At 37.5% G+C, this 26251-nt stretch overlaps 1 protein-coding gene across 1 annotated transcript in view; it reads right to left on the bottom strand.

The window, feature by feature from the left end:
* Nucleotides 1-553: 553 nt before the first annotated feature.
* The window catches only part of LOC114387946 (peptidyl-prolyl cis-trans isomerase CYP59-like), a 28257-nt gene continuing 2559 nt past the window's right edge, over nt 554-26251 (bottom strand). The window contains exons 2-14 of the mRNA XM_028348244.1: nt 19416-19520; nt 19177-19294; nt 19012-19062; nt 14402-14493; nt 14198-14297; nt 4666-4788; nt 4508-4585; nt 4351-4397; nt 4202-4257; nt 2749-2789; nt 2182-2284; nt 1763-1895; nt 554-1675 (exon numbers count right to left, since the gene is read on the bottom strand). Coding sequence (XP_028204045.1) covers nt 919-1675; nt 1763-1895; nt 2182-2284; nt 2749-2789; nt 4202-4257; nt 4351-4397; nt 4508-4585; nt 4666-4788; nt 14198-14297; nt 14402-14493; nt 19012-19062; nt 19177-19294; nt 19416-19520 — 1804 coding nt within the window. The 3' untranslated portion in view covers nt 554-918. The remainder of the gene's footprint in view (nt 1676-1762; nt 1896-2181; nt 2285-2748; nt 2790-4201; nt 4258-4350; nt 4398-4507; nt 4586-4665; nt 4789-14197; nt 14298-14401; nt 14494-19011; nt 19063-19176; nt 19295-19415; nt 19521-26251) is intronic.

Raw genomic sequence — 26251 nt, forward strand, 5'->3', positions numbered from 1 at the left:
TAGATGTTTTAAAACTGCTACAAAATTGAAATATTCGAAATTTTTTGGTGGCTTTTCACTACTAGTTTCATATTTGTAACGATTTTAAAGGATCTGGATGCAACAGTATTAAGTGATTTTAGACAACGAGTGTCAAGAGTTAAAAAAATTGCAACGATTTAAGAAAAAAGTTTATGCAACTATAATCTACGAGGGATCAAAAGCTAATTAAACCTACAACATATACACCATGACAGAGATACTATAACACAACAAGGATACTTCTCCATTTAATAAGTTTGAAAAAAGGTATGGGTATTTACTAGCTAAGATATATGGGAATATATGAAGATAGATACTACCTTCGGCTGTATGTAAGAAATAAACACAAGTTTTAAGTATTTTCAGCATTTTAACAGCTAATTTGATTTTTAAAAAACTGAGTCAAATACAAATTATAACGCTCTTTATTTGATCATTAGGTGCGCAAATAGTCACACATGACCATTGCCCTCTTAATATGCATCGTTAAAGTTATCCGAAAAATCATAAAACCTTAACAATATAAACCCTATTGAAGTTTAACCACTTGTCTACTGTAGTAGTTAGTACATAAAGTTTCCCTTCTTATGAACTACACTACTACACATCCCATATAACGCGAATATAGCTGCGTTAGTTAAGTCAAACACCATTTTAACAATTAGCTGAACATGAAAACTTAACTGTGCTGTTGTGCACGGAATATGAAAACAAGTTTTCTGAAGCTATGTAAAAATAATTAAATATGTTCTAAGTAGTAAATGTAGAATACTTCAAAAACCTTGTTCTAAAACATATCAATATCTTGCTCCACCAGAAAAATTGAAGCAAAAGGGACATACAAGATAGCCGTTCAAAGGTTCTGTGCTTAGCATTAGGATATAGTGACACCAATAATCATCTCCTGTCATGTCCACGTTCTTCCCTTCTATGTCTGTAATCTCCATCATCCCTTCTGCGTTTGTAATCTGCATCCTCCCTTCTACGTTTGTAGCCATCATCCGCTTCAATATCTTGGCTTTTATGCACACGTTCTTCCTTTCTATTTCTGTAATCCTCATCCTTCATTTTACGTTCGTAATCCTCATGATCCCTTCCATTTTTGTAATCCTCATCACCTGGACTTCCTTTTCTTTGTCCGGAGTCAATCTTCATATCTTGCGTTCCACTGTCTTCAGGTTTCTTCCTATAATCTCTGCTATTCCTTCTCTCCAAATGGCTAGAATCTGTGTTTCTCCTATCATATCGACTAGTTTGTATTTCTCTATACTCATCATCTTCATCTCTTTTTCTTGAGTCTCGCTTGTCTTTCCACTTGTAGACATAATCTTCGTCTCTTTTTCTGGAATCATGCTCATCCTTCCGCTTGTAATCATCATCTCCATGTCTTCCCATGTGCCTATCTCTGTCTTTCTTATCAGCATTGGAATCCAAATCTATTACACCTCTTTCAGACCGTGCTTTGTTCTCACCATTTCCCCCATGCCCTCTGCTTCTATCACCATACCTATCTCTGTTGTTTGAGTCTATCATATCCTGATCTCTGCGGCTTCTATGATCTTTTCTTTCGACTGGGTCATCCCTGTCATGCCTTTGGTGTTTTACATCTTGCCTTGGATGTTGTGAATTATCTTCATCAAACACCATTTCATATCTGCACCATGAAATTGCCATCACTCACTTATACAGACATAATCAGACAGAAAGTAAAAGACAGGTACACACAATCAGAAGTTCATACCTCGCACTATCTCCACCACGTTGGACATTATCATCCTTTAAGATGTATTTTGCTTGTGGTTGTTTCATTGTAGCCTCTCCCGTACAATCCTTAGCAATATGATCTGTAGAACCACATTTGAAGCAACCACCACCTGCGGCAATAAAATTATTGTATTTAAGATTACAGAGGCAAGGTAGCAACTGTTTACAACCAAACGTGGGCTTTCAGCACAATGCTGTAAAAATGAAACAAGTATAAAACAATTGCTTATAGGTTGTGACAATAATAAGAACCTTGGGAGAACCACACCACAAATGTTAGCTGTTGCAGTTGGAGATCACAAGGTTTTAGAAACCTCACAATAGAATCTCATATTTCCAATGTGAGACTCAAGTCATACCTAGCTCTTAAATCCTAATAGATATCTTTATCCTTACCTTTACCCTTTTGATCTTTCTGCCTGTATTGTGACCACAGTTTTGCCACACTTTGACTAAAATCCACGTGTATCCTTCGATCATCAATCAAAGCATTATCCATCTGCATTTCAGGGGGCAATAAAAGAGAAAAAGTACAGGATGTGTTTTCTTTTCATACCAAAGCAATTTTTTTATGTATATAGACTTATAAATGCTTGTCTAAACTCAGAATTGCAAAAGAAAATAACAACTTTGCAACCCAGTACATCAAAAAGTCCAACAAAAATTGAAACAGAGGATAACACATAAGCAAATAAAACAGGTAAGCAAGCACTTGAAACAATAATAAAATCATTATCAATATCTTTTTTGTAGATAAAATGCAAGACTCCGTAATATAACAGACACCCTCCAGCAGCTGCACCTAGTGTATCTTTAGTATATTTAAGCCAACCAAGGATACAAGGAAAAAATAAATAAATAAACAAAAAGAAACACAATGCCCATTAGCAAAAGATCATTTACTGCCCAGAAAAAGAAACACAATGCCCATTAGCAAAAGATGCTTCAAAACCTTCATCATACCTTAAAATATGCCTGCTCACATGACCGTTTGTCCTCAAACTCTGTCAAAACAAGTAAATATAAGATACCATTAATTATATCAACACAAAAAGAGACCATTCATTTTCCAATTACAAAGTGGAATTTTACAATATCAACTAAAAACTAACCATCCTTAATATTAGCAATTACCACTTATAAATAAATTTGATAATGTGTTTGAAGGAAACCAATAAGAAATCTTGATAATGATTTCTCAAAAGGTCAGAAGCACAATTTCAATTGTACAAAAACATGTTTCTATTTATTCATTAGAAGCTACAAGTTGAATCTTCTCCAAAGCTCAAGCCTTTTTTTTGTTCAGATAATGGAACATAACATGATCGAAACTAATGATAGGTTAAATCTTCAGTATTCACACTAAACAAAGCTCCCTAAAAGTTTGCTTTTATGGCTGAGAAAGAGTTGCTTACTTGTACTTGATAGGAATAAATTGATTGGAGTTTTTAATGAATTTCTGGATACGATTTTAAATTTGGAAGAATTCTTAATGATTAATTTTACAGGTTTACGAAGGTATAAGAAAGGAAAGATATATGGTTAGCTGTTTCAGCAGTTCTTTAGTGTATTGGATGGAGTGGAATTTTGTCCCGGGCTTCTTAAGGGGACACCATTATCAATGTGCAAAGAGAATGGGTAGAGATACCTAAATCATCTGTTTTATTTTTTATTTTTTACTTATTCATTCCTAAGCAGAATTTTTTACCCTTCATTTTTTTGGTCCTTTTCTAATAATTTGTTATCAAGAAATAATTCATGTTAATAATAAACCACCATTTCTTTCCAAATACGCATACGTGGGCTATGTATGCATTTAGCCAATAAATGTCTAAACTGCTGACACTGAATATCAACCAGACACCAACAAAAACTGATTAAATAGGATTTAAGTGGATCAGAAGAGCTTGACATAATTTTTAGAAATGGTCCTAAGATGCCTTAGAAAAGATAAACAGTCAATAACTAAACTATTATTTATATAACCAAATAGAAGCTAAATACCTAATCTTATCCAAAGCCAAGTGTTGTGCAATGGGAGGTACACTCCAGCCAAAAGCACCATATTACCAAAGTGTTGCACCAATCTATTAGATTTCATATAATATGTTTGTGTTTGCATGTGTATATATACAAACACACAAAAAGGGACAATGAAAAAGAAACAAGGAAATATTTACAGACACAAGGAAACTTTGGTTCAGAAACAGAAGTTTTATTTGTTGAACACATGTTAAGCATATTGACAATTTAGAAATAGGAAAAAAAATTCAGGATGTCTATATTATAGCATTTTCAACCAGGAATGACACGAGAATAAAAGGAAGATTATAGATAGATAAAAATAAGAACCACTTAAACGCAAATAAAGATGCACAAATTTTACACAAATGACAAAGTGGATATGCATACTGACCTATGAAAGCATAGCATAAACTGTCACCGGTCTTTTGATCACGGATGATTTCAGCCCTATCATTAAAAATATTAGGCGAGAACAGTATATACAAAATGATATCACTATTAGTAAATGTCCGGAAAAGTCGACTGTTTAATAATACTCACATTGATACAGTTCCAAAGCGTGAAAATATTGTATGCAAGTCCTCATCCTAAAATTTAAAGAAAAAAATTACTAACAGCTATGGGGGGGGGGGGGGGGGGGGGGTGACGACATGATACTTACACAGATCCATAAACCACAGAGAAAAGGATTACTCACCTCAGTAACTGGGTTCAATTTACAGACAAACAATACATTGTCTGGAGGCTTAATCTCAGCATCAGGAATATCCCCAATCTAAAACAGGAAAGAAACAGGAGTTCGCATGGGATCACATTCACAAATGAAGTACTAAAATTTTTATGTATCATACTTACACTCTCAAGTACAACTGCTCTAGAATGTGCTTCCTTTGATCTAATAACCTCCTCAAGTTCTGCCGGATTTAATTGTTCATCCATGGGAACCCAATCATCTTCAAGTCGCACTTCATCATCAACCTAGTAAAATTGTATTAAGTCGTGACTTAGAAGTTTGACAAGCATGCTTACTGAAGACTGTATAATTGAATTTTTTATTATAATGCTTGAATTTATTTGTAAAGTCACAATAATCCAATCATCCATCTATAGCCATACAGTTACAGCCAGAAACTTCTTTTTTACCATGAATGCGGAACAAATATACTAATGCATGACAAGTAAAATCCAATATAATCATCCATCTCTAGCCATAGAGTCACAGCCAGAAAATAAAATCAATTTGTAAAATCACAAGAATTAAATCATCAGGTAATCAATTTTTTTATTCATTGTTATAACTTACAAAAAGTAGGAAGCAAATCTCAGTCTTCACCCCACTCACTTTCATAGAAAAATAAATTTTATATAGGAAAAACCACAAAAAATAGCGGATGAGATATTCTACTGGACTAAGAGAGAGAGAGAGAAATAAAGCACTGAAATTTTTTAGAATTTGGGTTTGAATCTAACTCAACCCTAAAAAATTGGTTTTTAAGGTGAGGGTTGTCCCCCACTTATATACTTTTCTTGGTACTATCAAGCCTATAATTCTGCAACTTCTTCTCTCCTTGGCTGTCACCTATCACTGGCCAATTCAGCAACTTGATGTCACCAATGCCTTTCTTAATGGCATCTTGGAGGAAGAGGTCTATGTAGGAATTAATAGAAGATATTGCAGTTTCCTATATTAGATGAATCAGAGATTTGATTTCCTTTGTTTTAAAATAAGATCTTTATCATTATTAGCTATTATTTGTTTCCTTTATTATTCCTTGAATCAAGGAATAGACTTTATTGTAATATTTCTATATAAGCAGTACTTTTACTGCTTGAATAAAATAAGAAAGTCTTCCCTTTTACTTTCTACATGGCATCAGAGCTCTAGGTTTACCAATCTAGGGTTTTTCTGTCTCTTCCATGTTGAACAAGCCAACCCTTGTTTTAGAAGCACAAGGTTCTGCCCTTGCTGCAAAGAACCTAAGAAGAAGGGAAAAGAGATGAAAAAAAATCTGACAGACCATGGTGCAATCATTGCAAGCGCCCATGTCATACACGCGAAACTTGTTGGGAGATTAATGCGAAGCCTCCAAACTGGAGAAAGAAAGGAGGAAGTGACGGCCGTGCACTTCAAGCTAGTACGTCTAACCAAGAGAAGCAATCTCCCTCAAGTCCACTTCCTTTCACTAAGGAACAACTCGACCAACTGTACAAACTTCTTGAGTCTCAAACCTCTTCTTGCTCTGTAGCTCAAAAGGGTAGCTTTTTAACATCTGCTTTCCTTAGTGTCAATTCCAATTATACTTGGATTGTTGATTCCGGTGCTTCCGATCATATGACGGGAGAGTCCAGCTTCTTTGTTTCATATAGTCGTTGTGAAGGTAACCAAAAAATTAAGATTGCAGATGGCTCTTTTTCAGCCATTGCAGGAAAAGGCTGTGTTGTCATATCCCCAACACTCATTCTCCAAAATGTCTTGCATGTTCCTAACTTATCTTGTAACCTATTGTATGTGAGTAAATTAGTACAAGATAAAAATTATCAAGCTAATTTCTTTCATTCTCATTGTGTGTTTAAGGATTTGAACTCGGGGAGGACGATTGACAGTGCTAAGGAGAGTGGGGGACTCTACCTCCTTGAAGATGTAAGTGGATCAAGACAACAATCATAATCAATGAGTTCCTGTTTTGAATCTGTTTTTGTTTCAAATAATAATAAGGATTTCATGTTATGGCATTTTCGGTTAGGCCACCCAAGTTTTAGATATTTAAACACCTATTTCCCAAGTTGTTTGTTAATAAAGAACCTTCAATGCTTCATTGTGTAATCTGCGAATTTGCAAAGCATCATCGTACTTCTTTTCCCGTGCAGTCTTATAATCCATCAAAACCACTTGCTATTATTTACAGTGATGTTTGGGGGTCCAAATAAAATAAGGACACTTTCCAACAAAAAATGGTTCATCACTTTTACAGATGAGCACACTAGACTTTGTCGGGTGTACTTATTAAAAGAAAAATCTGAAGTTGAACAAGCTGTCAGAAATTTCTTTAAAATGGTGCAAAATCAAATTTCAAACTAATATACAAGTCTTCATAAGTGATAATGGGAGAGAATATTTTAACACAATCCTAGGAAATTTTTTTCTTCAAAATGGAATTGTCCATCATAGTTCTTGTGCTAATACACCCCAACAAAATGGGATTGCAGAGAGAAAAAATAAACACCTTTTAGAGGTGGCCAGGGCTTTACTCTTTTCTACTAAAGTTCCCAAATATCTATGGGGTGAGGCTGTTTTGACTGTTGCATATTTAATTAATCGCATGCCTTCCAAAGTTTTACAATTTCAAACTCCTTTGCATGTTTTTAAAGAGTATTTCCCTATGGCACGCATTTCAACTGATTTACCATTAAAAATATTAGGTTGTCCTGCTTTTGTTCATGAACATAAGCAGATCGGAAAACTTGACCCACGTGCTATAAAGTGTATTTTCATTGGTTACTCTCCTACCCAAAAAGGATATAAATGTTTTGATCCAAAATCAAAAGCTTTTTTTTGTAAGTATTGATGTTACTTTCTTTGAGAATCAATCATCTTGGGGGGGGGGGGGGGAGATCAAAGGAAGATTATTTTGAAAATATAATTCTTTCAAATGATGTCCTAATTTCACAAGATTTTGAAACTTGCATTTGTAATACCCTATTTTTTGTAAAATAAATTAAAAATAATTTTTATTTAAAAATAAATAGAGTTTTAGAAAAATAATGAGATTTTTATAATTAAATAAATAAAGAGAAATAAATTTATTAGTTAAAATAATGGTTTGAAAAAAAATAAAAAAGATATTTTATTTATTCATTTGATAGCAAATAAAATAAAGTTCTTTTTATATAAAACAAATAAATAGAGTAAATAATAGATTAAGAGTACCCTAACTATAAATAGAGACATATTAGGTCAATTTTCAGACTAACGATACATCTCTACGCTTTCTCTTACTCTCAAATTCGTTTTCCCTTTTCCCCCTCCCAAAATCCTCACTTTTCCCGCATACACCCAAACCTGTCTCAATAAAACGACGATCTCGGACTCGTTAACCGTTGGATTGTTGTTAAATTTGAACACGAGGTTTGAAACTTATTTCCGCACACACCCACCATTGGGATTTTGAAGATAATGTCTGTGGTGGAAGAAATGTCTCTCGCACTGAGCTTTCTCTTTTCCCGCATACACCTAAACCTGTTCCAGTAAAACTACGATCTCGGACGCATTAACCGTTGAATCGTCGTGAAATTTGGACACCACCTTCGTAATTAATTTTCAAGCAGTCTCACCATTAGGATTTGGAAAATAATGTTCTTAGAGAGAGAAATTAGTCTCGCACGTTGACAGTGAAATGGAGGCTACAATCTCTTTCTCTTCTCTCTATCGCAATTGGGATTAGAATGAACATATGTAGAGATTTTTAGAGGATTAAATTGGAGTTTATTTTGAAATGTTTATTGAATTATAATTTTCCTTTACGATTATAAATACAATATTGTTGTGTTTGACGGACCAATTGATGTTCTGATGCGAATTGGTTGATGAACTTGAGTGCTCTTGGTGTTTTCATATTTTTGACCTATGATTTTGATTTATTGATTTTAATATGATTGTGTGAAATTGTTTGAGGGGTCTTACTCCCCATGCTATGAGAAACATTTTGTATAAATTGTTATATTGAGATTATGAAATGGTGATTCAAATTGTGAGTAAGCATCAAACTGAACCTGTGATGAATGGTGAGATACATGTGTATTGAGATGTTGTATTGAGTTGTGAATTATGAACTATGCAATCACACAATTGTAAAACCCTTTTAAGGGCAACGAGTTTTTGCGCGACGAGTATTATGATGGGATCCACTGTGGGAACCCGACGAGTTGAATATCTTTGAGGCGCGACGAGTTAAAATGATTTTGAAAACAATTGAGTAGTTGTGTGTATTGCATAGTTCATAGGTAAATTATATATTGATTCATGAGATGTGATAACATGTTAAATTGGGATTATGTCATTGTGATTGAGACCGAGTATATCTGATAAATTGAGTATGTATTAAATTGTAATATATATGTGCATTGAGATGTTTGCATTCATAGCGGGCAGACATATGATGCACAGTGTAATCATAGCTAATGAGGTGGTCGAAGAGGCTCACTGAAATTAGAAGCCATGCCTGATTTTCAAAGTGGATTATGAGAAGGCTTATGATTCAGCATCGTGGAATTTCCTGATATACATGTTGAGGCGCATGGGATTCTGTTCCAGATGGATACAATGGATCGAGGGGTGCTTAAGATCTTCCTCTGTATCAGTGTTGGTGAATGGTAGTCCCACGACGGAGTTCATTCCCCAAAGAGGGCTCAGACAGGGGGACTCACTGGCCCCTCTCCTGTATAATATTATGGCTGAAGGTTTGAATGGCCTGATGCGAGCAGCTACTCAGAAAAATCTGTTTAGAGGTGTTCAGGTGGGTGCCAATAGAGTGGAAATCAGCATTTTACAATATGCTGATGACACAATATTTTTTGGTGAGGCGACAATGGAGAATGTCAAGGCAATCAAGGTCATTCTAAGGAGCTTTGAACTCGTTGCGAGTCTCAAAATAAATTTTGCGAAGAGTAGTGTTACTGCAATTCGAATGCCTGATCAATGGAGCCAACAAGCTGCTTCCCTCTTGAATTGTAGTCTGCTATCTATTCCTTTTGTTTACTTGGGTATACCAATTGGGGCAAACCCAAGGTGATGCCAGCTATGGGATCCTATTATCAGCAAGTGTGAGAGAAAGTTATCAAAGTGGAAACAAAAACACTTGTCATTTGGGGGGAGGGTCACACTGATACAGTCCATCTTAACATCTATTCCTATTTATCTTTTCTCTTTTTTCAAGGTCCCTAGCAAAGTGGTGGACAAGCTGGTTAGATTACAAAGACGATTCTTATGGGGTGGCGAAGCTGATCATAATAAGATTGCTTGGATCAAGTGGGAAACAGTGTGCCGTTCAAAGGATGAAGGGGGACTGGGCATCAAAGATATCAGAAACTTCAATCTTGCACTGTTGGGAAAATGGAAATGGAGCCTATTCTACCACAATGGAGATATATGGGCAAAGGTGCTAGAGTCAAAATATGGAGGTTGGAGGAGCCTAAATGTAGCATATTGGGACCATACTGATTCCATTTGGTGGCGGGACCTAAAACAGGCCCTCCACCACCAACAGCTTGCAAGCACTTTTCAGAATGGATTATCGTGGAGGGTTGGCTGCGGTGATAAGATAAAATTTTGGGAGGATATTTGGATTAATGATGACATATCTCTAGTAGCAAAGTATCCAAGACTATATTCTATTTCCAATCAGCAAAACCATCTTATACAGCAAGTGGGAGCGCACACGGATTCTGGGTGGGAATGGGACTTTAGGTGGAGGAGATCATTATTTGACAGTGAGGTTATCATTGCTGACAGCTTTTTAAATGATATTGAGGGCAAGACAGTTCACCCATGTAGAAGAGATGAGTGGGTTTGGAAAGCGGAGCCCAGCGGCATCTATTCGACACAAAGTGCGTATAATCTGCAGCAAGGGGAAATCATAGAGGCCAGCGATGATGGAGTTTTTGCGGAGCTATGGAAATTAAAGGTCTCAAAGAAAATTTCAGTTTTTGCTTGGAGATTAATTCGAGATAGATTGCCAACAAAGACGAATCTGAGAAGACGATAGGTTGAAATGAGTGATTGCTTGTGCCCATTCTGCAGGACCAGTGAGGAAACTGCAGGGCACTTATTCTTCCAGTGCAATAAAATTATTCATATTTGGTGGGAGTCATTATCTTGGGTTGACACCATCGCGGCTCTACCAGAAAATCCCAGGATACATTTCCTTCAACATACACTTGGCAGGGCTGCTAGAATAGGGGCTACTAGATGGAGGTGTTGGTGGCTGGCTTTGACTTGGACAATTTGGAAGCAGAGGAACAACTTACTTTTCTCTAATGGCACACTCAATGCCAACAAATTGTTGGACGATGCACTGTTTCTGTTGTGGTCATGGCTCAGAAATTTCAAGCCACATTTTGTAATACATTATAATCAATGGTCTTCTAATCTTAGAGTATGCTTTCGATAGGATATAGTATATCTATGGCTGTCAATTCATGGCCATTTACTCAGTTTGGTTCCCTTTCAGACCGTCTTTAGTCTGATTTGGAACCATATGCTTGACAACTCTTACTTGTAATGTTTGTACCTCTGATACTTCTTTATATATATATAATTATCTTTGTTGATAAAAAAAAATATATATATATATATATATATATATATATATATATATATAAGGAGTACCAGTGGTCCAAATAGTACAATATGTTAGGAGCCAGCTGGTTCCTAAGGTTATTACCAGGACCCGAGTCAGCTCCACAGCACTCTGCTACATAACACCCTGCTACAAAAATCCAGCCCCTATCCTCCCAAGCTAGTTACAGAAACCTACTCTTAGATTAGTAGCCCAATGGTTAAAATGTACTGCAAAATCTTTCTCGTTGGATTTAAGCCATGTCCAAATTAGTAGTACTGCATCATCCATCACTTTGCTGCTATTGAAACATTGATTTTGAAAAACTATCTTATTTCTTTGTTGCCAAATGGTCCACGTTACTGCAACCCACCAGCATTTCCACCTTGTAGACTTTGTATCACCAACAATCTGATATCCATGCTGCATAAAGTGTTCCCTAGGATTTTGTAGGAGTGCAGTCACTATGCCGATCCAAGATAATGACTCTCACTATATAGGTAGGATTTTGCTGCATTTGAAGAACAAGTGGACAGCGCCCTCCTCGTAATTACAGCAGAATGGGCATAGCGTGTCACTCACCTCCACTTGTCTCCTTCTGAGATTCAGCTTTGTTGGTAATCTATCCTTGATTAGCCGCCATGCAAACACAGATGTTTTAGGTGAAATTTTGAGTTTCCATAGATCCTTAAAAACAGCCTCCTGATTTGCCCCCGTTAGTTCTCCCCATAGCAGTCCATACACACTTTTTGATGAGTATTGTCCTCCTAGGTCAGGTTTCCAACAGCAGGAATCAGATCTATGGGGAAGGATTTCTTTCTATGCTATCTCCCCGATAAAATCATCAGCCATTGCAATCTCACAGTCGAACAAAGGTCTCCTCCAATTGAGCTGCTAGTCCCATACTGCACCTAAATTGCTCCCCATCTGCATAATAGTCTACTGTTGCTAACATGATATCTGGTATAACCTTGGGTATTTTAACATTAATGGTACGTCATTGTCAACCCAACGGTCCTTCCAAAACCAACACTTGTCGCCGCGTCCCAACCTCCATTTAGTTTCCCTTTTAAGTGCAGTATTGTCTTGCAGGTTGTGAGTGCTAATCAGGTCCTTCCACCAGGGAATCATGGCGACCTCTTTTTCCTTCTTCCAAAGACCTCCAGCCACCGTATTTAGAGTCTAATATCTTGGCCCACGGTTCCCCAGACTGCTGGAACAGGTCCCACCTACATTTTCCTAACAAAGCTGTGTTGAAGGTCTTGATATCTTTTATACCGAGGCCCCCTTTGTCTTTTGGTAAGCACACCGTTTTCCATTTAACCCATGCAATCTTCCTTTTCTCTAATCCACCACCCCAGAACCTACGTTGAATGGTGACCAGTTTATCAACTACTTTTGAGGGTACCCTGAAAAAAAAGAGAAAATATATAGGAATAGATGTTAGGACTGCATTAATGAGTGTCACTCTCCCCCCAAAGGATATGTGTCTCTATTTCCATCTAGCTAATTTTCTCTTACATTTCCTAACTATAGGATCCCAGACCTCGCTGAGCCTTGGATTTGCCCCAATGGGGATACCCAGATACAAAAATGGCATGGACAACATATTACAATTAAGGTATTCAGCCGCCTCCTTCTGCCAAAGTTCTGATTTCCCAATTGCTCCAAAGCAGCTTTTAGCAATTGGTCATAGCGATAGTGACAATGAGAAGCTACGTGACCGTACTTCAAACAAACTTGACATTGAAAATTAGCAAACTGTCTGCCACAGCTGCAACCACCACCATGTCGACCACTGCGATTGAAGTTACCTCCGCGACCAAAACCACCACGAGAGTTAGACAAAAAATTCTCAGAATTAGGTTGCGATGCTTTGTTTGGCACATTGTAGCCATCATATCCATGTGCAGACGAAAAAACTAGGATTAGCCTACATGTAGTTGATTGACAATGAGTCAAAGAAAGCATGCTTTTGAAACCTTTGAAGACGAGCTTCATGAGCTAAGAGCAACACTTCAACGTCTTCAATCGGAAGAGGTCCAAACTTGCTTTCAATAACAGAAATCAGAGTGATAATCTTGAGGAAGACCTTTGACGATCGCATTGATGTGCTCCTTAGGAAAGATCGAACTTCCAATAGAGGCTAGAGAATCAGAAATAGTCTTGATTTTGAGAAGAAATTCGCACATCAGCTTGTCCGCAAGCACTGTTGCGCGTAGTTCAGTTCGCAATTGACGAGCTCTTGCTCGTGATTGTTAGTGAAAATAGTCATGGATTTTCTCCCAGACTTGATAAGAGAAAATGCCTCCAAGCAGTCGAGAAAGGATCGACTTCGAAAGAGTCAACTGCAGCCATGTGAGCAGCACCTGATCCTGCTGCTCCCAATCTTCATATGCAGGATTTTCACGTCTGATTGAACAATCTTAATTAGAGAGGAACCTCGGAGGAATTATCGATTTGCTACAAACCGTTGAAGATGATGAGATTTGATCACCAGTTCCACCTGTTGTTGCCACATCAAAAAATTGGAATCATCGAGCTTTTCAGCAATGGTTTTGGAAATGCGGAAGAGGAGGAGAACGAATTGTTCGAAGAAGACATAGTCGATTGCACTAGGCTCTAGATACCATAATAGAATTTGAGAGAAGATATTTTGATAACAGAAAAGAAAGAGGAGAGAAACTTTAGTTTCACTAACCCAAAGCTGTTAGTTATGAAAGCTGTAATTAGTTGTCGCTAACTAACTAACTATCTTAGTGAACTAACTCACTAAGACTTAGCTAATCTTAACTACCCGTGACTGCAGTTGAATAACTGCAGTTCTCTTACAATACTCCAATAATGGAAGTTCTCTTACAATACTCCAATACACTGATATGCTCTAGTTGAGAAAAATAAGGTCAATGAAATAGCTTCATTTTTTTATCAATTCGACTAATTTTTATATTAAATAGTTTTAAGATAAAGGACCATAGCAATGCTAACATATATCTGATGACAATTTTTTGTAGTTTCAAGTAATGAAATTTAGTGTTGCAAAAAACCATTACCTCATCTTTAGGTTTTCCTTCTGGAGAAGCATCAGGAATGAAATCAGATAGCTGAGAAGGATCATCGTAAGGATCCTCCAGGATGTATGTGTGCTTGATTCTACTCAAGTAATTCAAAAAGAATACATTTTATTTATCTCAAAAAGACATTCAAAAACATCATTTTTAATCCACATTTTGCAGTAGAGAAGAATGACTATAAACCTTATATTTTTATAGGGTCTTCCTTTCTCATCCACATAAGCCTCATTTATTCTAGTTAAAGTCTCGAATCCTTCAGCTAGCTCACCAAAAACCTGTAACAAGGAACAAATCTCAGAAAACAACGAAGTAATTTCCACGGTATAAAAGTCAAATGTGAGTAAATATTTATAGTAGCATTTCCATATCAATGTCTATGTCTAATAGAATTAGGTAATACTTCCTGCTTGATAACCTCGTCAAACTGGGGGTTTGCAAAAAAAAGCCGAACTGAATTATGAAAAATGAACTGAACCACTTTAAATATTTACTCGTCAAACCCATATATGTGTGAAATGGATAAACAAATTGAACTGAACTGGAAAAAAAATAGTAAAAAAACTGAACCAATCCACTTTACAAAAACGGTTCAGTTAACCAAACCATGGGTCAAATTTTTTAAAAATCCAAACCAATTCAGTCTTGCCTCAGACTCTTGACAATTTCTTTTCTTTCATTTTGCTTTCTCTTGGCCTAGAAAACGCACCAAGCTTTTTAAATAACCATTAGCTAGAAAAAGAACAGAACTAAAATGCTTTCCATCGTCATCACACACATTAGTCCCTCCTCCCAACCCACAGAAAAAACTGACAATGCCTCAGATCTTTTTATTCAAAAAGCAATAAGGATCATAACAGTCAATCCTGAATAGTAGTGCATAGCAACTGCTACCAAAAATGCAATAATGGTATACCAAATAGCAGAGTGCCTGCTATACAAAAGATAGATGAATGCAAATAATTTATATAATGCACTCACATAAATGCTCATAACTAAAAAATGTTCAATGTTAAAGGCATATATGACTGTGTTGTTGATGACCTACTTTAAACTTAGCTGCGAGACAAAACCTATCTCCTCTACTCATAGTTGTCACAACACGACAATACCTATGTCCTATACTCATAGTTGTACAGCTTGGACCACTCAACTGATTCAAACAGATAACCTGTGAACCAACTTGTTGGCTGGTCGAATCAGGAGATTAATGTTTCTTTTAATCAAAAAAACTCAAACCTGGTATGACCCACTCAGATTTCAGTGACCCAGTCTGGTGTAAAAAATTGAGCACCAAAAGAATAACAAAAAAATAGACAGTATGCAGGCTTTAGATAGTAAAGAGTTAAGCGTGCCATCCACTTTTGACCTGTTATCATTTATTTTGGCTGCTTTTCTTTCTTTGGAATGAAGCCATCTTCTGTCAATATTATTATCTCGTCTTTGTACATATCCAAATTAAGTAAAGGGGAAAATGCAAAATAATCACCTTGAATGGATGAAGAATGAAAAGTGAAGAATGAAAAGTGAAGAATAACCAGTTAAAAGGAAAGGAAAACCAGAGGATGTAAGGGTGAAACTATGAATCACTCAAGCTTGAAAACCATTGACTGGTCCTTTAGATGGTCCAAAATCAGGGCTGTTATTTCAATGCCAATGCCACACCTAAAATATTTTATGAGAACTTCAAGATTCCAGGCCATCTAAAATCTAATTGCATTAATCAATTAATAAAGAACAAACAGACAATCCAGTGCTTGACTTGCAACACAACAAAGGAAACAGGTCCAGAACACCTTGCTAAGCACCAATAACAAAGTGAGCAACAGGGGGGACTCTGGGCAACAAGGAAATAGATGAAAGAATTACCTTGTTCTCCAGATACCTGACTGAGCAAAAAATTGGAGACAGGGAACATGGCTTGGATATGGTCTGAAATTTGGGAGATAGAGGGGAGGCAAAAAATGAGGTAGTATCAGGGGAAAGCACTGATGGCTCTTCTGATTACTTTGGCTATGAAGTTTGAATGAAGAGGAAGAAATACAATCCTAAAAGCTGAATACAATGCGGTGGAATCCTATTTTCTCTCTCATTAACCAAACAATACGTCAATTTTAGTGGCTGCTATGATGTCATAGTTGTCAATACCGGCGTAGCAGAGCGTTGCGGCCGACCCCAAAAGTGGGATAGCGGTATAACGGATAGCGGGATGACCGCTATTCTAATGTTTTTTTTATATATGTTAAATAATTAATAATATGTATATATATAAGTTCAAAAACAGAAAATAACTGAGTTACTTAAACAAAAGTTACAAAACATAAAGTAGAAAGTTAAGTAAATAAAGGGCTTAAAGCCTTAATCCCTTTAAGCTAAAGCCTAAAGTAACTATAAATCTATAATGATAGAGAGCACGGCAACCAAATAAAAAATTACATTCTCTTTCCTGCACTCAATTATCACAAAAGTCCAAAAAAAAAAAATCATTCGTGATTGTATGATAGAGAGCTCATTTTATCATCTAAAGTAACCAATTAAATACAAAAAAAGCTCCTGTCATTTTATCATCTAACTTAACCAATTAAAATGAATAAAAATTGAAACCAACAAAAATTGAAAAATTAAACAAAAGTTCCTATATTCATCAGAACTAGGTACAAAAAGATTAAATGGACCACATACCCTAGAATGGTAATGACATACCCATTTCATCCCAGAAAACAAATAACACACCATCGAAAAATAATAATAATACACAAATACTTCGTTATTTTAAATGCTTCAACATTTCATATTTCTTTTTATCTTTTTTTATCACATTATAAATCCTATCCTATTTATATTTTTCTCATTTTTCTGTTCTGTTTAGGTGTCAACTAGCTCATAGGATATTCATATAACATTTTTCAAAAAACAAAAAAAAAAAAAATCACACGCATTAATGCAGGCTTACAGCTAGCATTAATACTCGCATTAATCACACGCATCATTTCATTCAATTTTCATTTTCTCTCTGATTTTGCATACACACACTGGTACATATCGCACGTCTTCCTCACCATACAAAAATTGAAACCAACAGCTCATGGCACCCACAGTCCCACACTGAAAAAAAGGGCAATTAAATAATTAGGAAAACAAAAAATAGGAAACCTCAAGCAAGGTGGCGGCGCAGACTCAACAGTGTTGAAGACTCGCGTTCTCCTGGGCGTGGAGGAGGTGGCGGCGCTCGCCGGTGTCGCAGCGTCGTCGGGATCGCAGCCTCGCCGGGGTATCGCAGCCTCGCAGGTCTGGGAGAGCAGCAACTCTAGGGTTTTTGAATTTCGACTTCCAGCAACGCTGGGTCTGGAGAGCCAGGTAATACCAAAAATACCCTCACTTTCCCACATTAAGTGAGGGCATTTTCAGATTTTCCACGGCTTCAGTGTAGCAGCACGAAAATCCGGTCCAGATCCCACACCCCTCCGCCACACTCCGCCGCGATAGCAGCCGCTCCAACCGCGACGTTGAACCGTGCCGCTACGTCTGTCCCCGTCGCGGATGAGGGCCGCGCCGCTCCGCTCCGCCGCAATAGCGGCCCGCGATTGACAACATAGTATGATGCTTTCTTAGCCATGATTGCTGTTACATAAAAATGATCCAAGGCAGAGCTTCCTTGGTACCTACAGGTTGCTCCACCACCAAATGACCCATTTGCATACTTTAATGTGGACCCACTTCCATTTTAATTGAGTCATCTAGCAAAAAACCATTGCACAACTAACTTGCTTAATGCTTTCTAGGGTAGGAGAAACAATTAACAGAAGGAAAGATATGAAATTAGTTCATATGCTTATGTTTTAGAATGAACAGTCAATATTGTTTTTGAAGATATGATTTGATTACTATAATTAGGGAATTACCATTAGCTGATAATTAGGGATTATTGTCATTGATAGTCTTGATTATGTTTCCCTAAACTGTACTGTTATTCAATTATAAATAAGAGTATACATGTGTGATACAACACACAATTACAGTAAACCCTTTCTGTAATTATCATTTTCTTTGCTCTTGAAGTTTTGCAAAGAAACACATTTCAGAATCAACAGCCATACCATTGGAGAAAAGGTGATACTAATAAATAGCTTATCTGCTTTGTAGAAACAAAGGTAGGAGGTACTAAAACTTCAATGTTTATTCTATCTAAGCTTGTTCTGAAAGCACTGACTTCAGCTTTGTGAAATTAACATAAAGCAGCTTATACAATTGATGAAATCCAAATAATCTATTGCTATTATTGATAATAATTCACAATTGGGTTTAAAATGCACTAAAACTAATTACCACTCTTATACTTATTATGCCAAAATTCAGAACCTTCTAGAGATTCCCCATTTAGTGCAAGAAAGATGGCATATAAATATTACAAAACAAGATATAATCCATGATTCCACAAACAAGAAAGATGGCAAAAGGATCTGATGTTATATTTTGAGTGGACTTACCCTTGCCCAGATTTTATTTTTACTGTTCTTTTATATAAGTAAAAGATAAGTATGTTAACTTTGCATAAGACAAACTGCTTAGAAATTAAAAGTAATCATCGAATATTATCATTATTAAATATTAAAATACAATCCTCCCTTTGTAGTGACTACAAAAAATTAAACTATTTTGCGCAGGAGAACTGGAATTACCTAAGGTCAATTATATCTAAATCCATAAAAAGGTAAATATTTTCGTGTCCTTACTCAACATAAGGATGCACACATACACCGTGAAAAAAGTAAAGCAAAGATGCATAGAATACTTACTGTGTGCTTTCCATCAAGGTAATCAAGGTCATCACGCAGAGTGATATAAAACTGCAAACAGAAACAAACAAAACAATAGTAACTGAAAATTTATTTTACGTATCAACTATTCCAAAATAACAGGAAAGGAACCATCAACCTGCCCTGCCACTAAACATGCCATACCTGTGATGCATTCAGATTCTCTCCAGCACTTGCCATGGAAACTGTTCCAGTCTTGGAATGCTTCAGATCAATATGAATTTCATCACTGAAAAACCGAGCTTGATCACCATAAAGAAACCTGAAAAAGAGAAAGCCATTGCATAAATGAGAACTCAATGTCAGAAACTTCATATTAAAAAAAAAAAGGATCAGTAAATGTTAGACACTAACTAAATGCACAAGTAGTTCCAGTTACGTACTTGTAAACAGAATCACCACCAGTTCCCGTGCCAGTTGGATCGCCAGTTTGGGCAGTAAAATCCTTTTGAACAGTGTGAAATAGACACCCGTTATAGTACTTAATCCTGGATCAACAATTACAAACCAAAGCTCATTATGATTTGAACACAGATCCACATATACAAATATCAAAACAATTCATTTTTAAAAAAATAAAATAATAACAATAAGGACCCATTTGACTAAACTTAATTAAGGACTTATTGAATAAGTATATAATATATAAGCACTTTTACATAAGTTATTTTTCATAATCAAATAGAAAATAAGGTTAATTCGTTTTCATATAAGCTGTAAGTTGTTTTCATAAGCTATCCTGTAAAACATATTAAAATAAGCTGAAAACAACTTATGAGTTTTGACACAACATAAGCTTATTAAGCTATTTTCATAGGCTCTCTCAAACACTTACAAGTTCTTATGTTAAAAGACAATTTCAAATAAGTTATAAACAAACTCTTCCTAATGGACCTTAAGTCTATCACTCTATCGCTAAGCTGAAAACATCTAATGAGTTATGACACGTCATAAGCTTATTAAGGCCCAGTTCGGGGCATTTGGGAGCATGATGCGGCTAAGTATTTGAACTGCAGTTGTTTGATTCTTCCTTTTGTGTATCTCGGCATACCTATAGGGGCTAATCCGAGGCGACGACAAATATGGGATACCATTATCCACAAATGTGAGAGGAAATTGGCAAAATGGAAACAACGACATTGTTATAATTATGTGTATCTTTTGATAGATTTTCTGTTTTTAGCTTCCTTAGTCTCTTGCTTAGCTTGTGGTAGAAGACACCAGTATGGCTTGTCATGTCAAGCTGTCTCTATCCCTTTTGGTGTATATATATATATGTATTATTTGAATGTAATAAAGTAAGCTAGTGAGTGAACAGTTTTCTTCCTCACATAATCAAAGCTTCAAGTTGGCATCAGAGCTGGTTCTCCGGCCACCATCGTCGCCGCCGTCCGCAGCCGCCGTCCGCCACCGTCGTTCGCCGCCGCCGCCGTCAAATTTGCCGGCGAGTTCAGGGTTTTGTGCGCCTCGAGGAGCGCAACACAACCCCGCAAACCGCGTGGCCAGATTCGCCACCACGCGCCGCTCTACAGCAGCGCCTCTTCCTGGCACATGAAGCCCACGCGCCGGCCTCCGGCCACCGGAATCGCACCAGACTTGTCTCAAACGGAGCGTCGTCTTCCCCTGTCTTCGTTCCAGCCTCGGGTGCAGTGTTTGCGTGTCATTTTGTGCTTCCTCCTCTCTACTCCGTTAGGTTTTTTGTTTTTCCTTGACAAAAATGGCTTCTTCCGGTTCTGTTTTTTCATTCTCTGAAACTCCCACCATTACTACTGCCAAACTCAACTGGAAAAACTATATGTCTTGGTCTGCTTCCGTGGAGTTATGGTTTCTCGACCAAGGATATCATGATCACTTGGAAAAGGGAGTTGATGTTGTTCCGAATGACAAGAGAGCTGAATGGGAAAAGCTGGATTTTCAGTTGTTTGCAGTGCTATGGCAATCTGTTGAACCGGATGTTTTGGAGATCCTTAGATCATCCAAAACATGTTGCTCTTTTTGGAAAAAGGCACAAGAGATATTTGCCAACGACATTCAAAGTTTATTTGATGCAACCCAGAAAGTTGCTGCTCTCAAACAAACCAGTCATGATATGATTGCGCATGTAGGTAAAGCTAGAGCAGCAGTGGAAGAACTGAAGAGATTTCTTGCAGCAAAATCATTGGAGGAAGTGAATAGGAAGCTGTACAAGTTCTACTTGGTCCTTATCTTTAGAAGTCTACATTCAGATTTTGATCATGTGCGTAATCAAATTCTTGCAGGTGACCAAGTCCCGTCAATGGACTCCCTCATTACTAGACTTCTTCGCGTGCCTCAAGCCTTGAAAGAAGAAAATTTAGCTGAAATTGTGGAAACATCAGCTATGGCTGCATCTCGTGGAAGAGGGGGAGGTTGCAACAATAGAGGAGGCCGTGGTGGAAGGAGTGGACATCCTCAATGCACATATTGCAAGAGGATGGGCCACACTCAAGAGAATTGTTACTCCCTGCATGGCTTCCCTGACAAAGTAGCTCAGGTAGCTCAGACCGAAAAATCAGAGCCTAAGTTCTCTGATACAGAGTATCAGAAGTATCTGAAGCTAAAATCCGAGAAATCCAGCAGCCAGGCTTCATCTTCCTCTATACCATGTTATTCAACAGCATGTATTTCTCAATCTATTGACGGTCCCAGTCCTTGGATACTTGATTCAGGTGTCTCTAATCATATTTCTGGTAATAAGTCCTCTTTTACATCCATTTCTTTTTCAAAAATTCCTCATCTTGTCACTGTAGCTAATGGTTCCAAAGTTGCAGCTCAAGGGAGTGGTCAAGTATCTTTATCTTCCTCATTGAAGTTGGACTCTGTTTTGTTTATTCCATAATGTCCCTATAATTTAATTTCATTGAGTCAGTTAACTCGTTCATTAAATTGCTCAGTAACCTTTACCGCTAATTCTTTTGTTATCCAGAAACATGGCACAGGTCGACTGATTGGAGAAGGACATGAATCACGAGGACTTTACTACTTGAAGTTCAACTTGCCTGTCTCCTATTCAGCAACTTCAAATCCCAAACTTTTGCATGATCGTCTAGGTCACCCAAGTCTACCAAAACTAAAATTGATGATCCCTAATCTGAAGAATCTTCGAGTCTTAGAATGTGAATCTTGTCAACTAGGAAAACATGTTAGGTCATCATTTTCACAAACTGGTCAAAGATGTAATTCAGCTTTCTCTACCATTCATTCTGATATTTGGGGACCAAGCCGTGTTACATCTTTTGATTTTCGATATTTTGTAACTTTTATTGATGAATTCTCTAGATGTACTTGGGTCTATTTAATGAAAGACAGATCTAAACTTTTGTCTATCTTCATGTCCTTTCTCAATGAAATTGAAAACCAATTTGGAAAAACAATTAAGATTTTCAGAAGTGATAATGCCAAAGAGTATTTCTCTCATGATTTCTCTTCTTTTTTATCTTCAAAAGGCATTTTACATCAATCTACATGTCCCCATACACCACAACAAAATGGTATAGCATAAAGGAAAAATCGTCATCTCCTTGACACCGCACGATCACTAATGTTAGCCTCTCATGTTCCTTCACACCATTGGGGGGATGCGGTGCTTACTGCTTGTTTCTTAATTAACAGAATGCCTTCCTCTTCCCTTGAGAATCAAATTCCTCACTCAATCATTTTTCCTCATGACCACTTATTCCATGTTCCACCTAAAGTGTTTGGTTGTACTTGATTTGTCCATGATCTCTCCCCTGGTTTAGATAAACTTTCTGCCCAAGCAATCAAGTGTGCCTTTTTAGGTTATTCTCGTCTTCAAAAGGGTTACAAATGCTACTCTCCATCTACCAGGCAATACTATATGTCTGCAGATGTAACCTTCTTTGAAGACACACCTTTCTTTCCATCATCTACGGACCACTCTTCTTCCATCCAAAATGTTCTTCCGATTCCCTCTCCATGTCCTCTAGGTACCTTAAACCAAGATGTCAATGAAGTTCCATCTTCTCCACCACATCCACCTGAAGTTGCTCCTCCACTTCTTCTTACATATCAACGCAGGACACAGCCAGTTGGTTCTACAGTATCTAAAGCTTCTCCTCCTGATTCTCATCCTTCTTCAATCAATCCTCAAGCCATGGATCCTGCTACTTCTCATCCCTCTGATTCAGATTGGCCCATTGCCATCCGCAAAGGTACTAGATCCTCTCGTAATCCTCATCCTATCTATAACTTTCTAAGCTATCATCGTTTGTCTCCTTCATATTCTTCCTTTGTTTTCTCTCTATCTTCGCATTCTGTCCCTTCTAATATTCATGAGGCACTGAGTCATCCTAGATGGCGACAGGCTATGATTGATGAAATGCAGGCTCTTGAACATAGTGGTACTTGGGAACTTGTTCCCCTTCCTCCTGGCAAGAAGGTTGTGGGTTGCAGATGGGTTTATGCAGTTAAAGTTGGGCCTAATGGTGAGATTGATCAACTTAAGGCTCGCTTAGTGGCTAAAGGTTATACTCAGGTATATGGCCTTGATTATTGTGACACTTTCTCCCCAGTCACTAAGATCACTACTGTCCGTCTGTTTCTTGCTATGGCTGTCATGCGTCATTGGCCTCTCCATCAGCTTGATATTAAAAATGCATTTCTTCATGGTGACCTTGAGGAAGAGATCTACATGGAGCAACCTCCTGGGTTTGTTGCTCAAGGGGAGTATGGTCTTGTGTGTAAGCTGCGTCGATCCCTCTATGGGTTGAAGCAATCCCCTCGGGCTTGGTTTGGTAAATTCAGTCATATTGTTCAACTCTTTGGGTTGAAACGAAGTGAAACTGATCATTCTGTTTTTTATTGTCATTCATCCCCTGGGAAATGTGTTTATTTGATAGTATATGTTGATGATATAGTGATTACAGAGAATGATGCTACTAAGATTGTCCAGCTAAAGGAGCACTTATTCAGTCATTTCCAGACCAAAGACCTAGGATATTTGAAGTACTTCCTTGGTATTGAGGTGGCTCAATCAGGAGATGATGTTGTGATCTCACAGAGAAAGTATGCTCTTGACATTTTGGAGGAGACAAGCATGCAGAATTGTAGACCTGTTGATAGCCTTATGGATCTGAATCTGAAGCTCATGGCAGATCAAAGTGAAATCTATCATGACCCCGAAAGATATAGGAGACTTGTGGGAAAACTAATTTATCTCACCATTACAAGACCTGATATTTCCTTTGTTGTTGGAGTAGTGAGCCAATTTATGCAAAATCCCCATGCTGATCATTGGAATGTTGTTACACGTATTCTTAGATATATAAAGAGAGCTTCGGGACAAGGACTACTTTATGAAGACAAAGGTAACACACAAATATCTGGGTATTGTGATGCAGATTGGGCTGGCTGTCCCATGGATAGGAGATCCGCATCAGGATACTGCGTCTCTATTGGAGGAAATGTTATCTCTTGGAAAAGTAAGAAGCAAGATGTTGTTGCTCGATCTAGTGCAGAGGCTGAATACAGATCTATGGCAATGGTTACATGTGAACTTATGTGGGTTAAACAAATTCTTGAAGAGTTGAAATTCTGCAAAATGGTGCAAATGAAGTTATATTGTGATAATCAGGCTACTCTTCACATTGCTTCAAACCCAGTCTTCCATGAGAGGACCAAGCACATAGAGATTGACTGTCACTTTATTCGGGAGAAGCTACTGTCCAAAGAGATTGCCACTGAGTTCATTAATTCTAATGATCAGCCAGCTGATATTTTGACTAAGTCCTTAAGGGGGCTTAGGATTCAGTTTATATGTTCCAAGCTTAGAGCATATGATTTATATGCTCCAGCTTGAGGGGGAATGTTATAATAATGTGTATCTTTTGATAGATTTTTTGTTTTTAGCTTCCTTAGTCTCCTGCTTAGCTTGTGGTAGAAGACAGTAGTATGGCTTGTCTTGTCAAGCTGTCTCTATCCCTTTTGGTGTATATATATATGTATTATTTGAATGTAATAAAGTAAGCTAGTGAGTGAACAGTTTTCTTCCTCACATAATCAAAGCTTCAAGTGACATATATCATGGGAGGGGAGAGTGACACTCATACAGGCTGTGCTAACATCAATTCCAATTTATCTTTTCTCTTTTTTCAGGGTGCCAAAATCAGTGGTGGACAAATTCTTAAGGTTGCAGCGAAGATTCTTGTGGGGTGGTGGACCAGACCACAAAAAGATTGCGTGGATTAAATGGGAGTCAGTATGCTTACCAAAAGAAAAGGGAGGCTTGGGCATCAAGGATATTGACACATTTAACCTTGCACTAGTTGGAAAATGGAAGTGGCAATTAATGCAAGAAAAAGGAGAGCTGTGGACCAGAGTTTTGGAATCCAAATATGGTGGATGGAGGAATCTTGATGAACAAGGGAGCACAGGAAATCAATCTGTTTGGTGGAGGGATCTAAAACAAGCTTTTAATCAATCACAACAGGGAGTGGTCATTCAAAATAACATGAGATGGAAGGTGGGAGGTGGAGATAAAATTAGGTTCTGGAAAGACAAGTGGATTCACCAAGAGGAAACACTAGCAGAAAGGTATCCCAGGTTGTTTCTCATATCATCATGGCAGAATCACACTATTAGACAGATGGGATATTACAAGGACATGGGCAGGGAGTGGAATTTCTTATAGAGAAGACCGTTGTTCGACAATGTGCAGCCATCAATTTTCTTAGGGAGGTAGGAGGAAAAAGCATACAGCAACAGCAAACTGATGTTTGGAAGTGGCTAGGAGATTCATCAGGCAATTATTCTACTCACAATGCTTACAATCTGATATGGGAGGAAATTGCAGGAGGTCAGCAGGAGGAATGGAGTGTGGAACTATGGAAGACAAAGATCCCTAGCAAAATTGTGATATTTGCTTGAAGATTATGCAGGGACAGATTGCCGACAAAAGAGAATTTATGTAGGAGACAATTGCAGATCCAAGATGTGCTTTGCCCTTTTTGCAGAGGAGCTATGGAGGACGAATCTCACCTATTTATCCACAGTATAAAAATCCAACCAATTTGGTGGGAATCGATGTCATGGATGAATATCAAAGGTGCTTTCCTTTTCAGCCCAAAACAGCACTTCATCCAGCACATTTCTATCCAAATCGAAGGAATAAGGGCTAAGCGATGGAGGTATTGGTGGTTGGCGATAACATGGTCTATTTGGAAGCTCAGAAACAGAATTCTGT

The sequence above is a fragment of the Glycine soja genome, chromosome 15 (assembly GCF_004193775.1).
Source record: "Glycine soja cultivar W05 chromosome 15, ASM419377v2, whole genome shotgun sequence".
In the NCBI taxonomy this organism is placed as follows: domain Eukaryota; kingdom Viridiplantae; phylum Streptophyta; class Magnoliopsida; order Fabales; family Fabaceae; genus Glycine; species Glycine soja.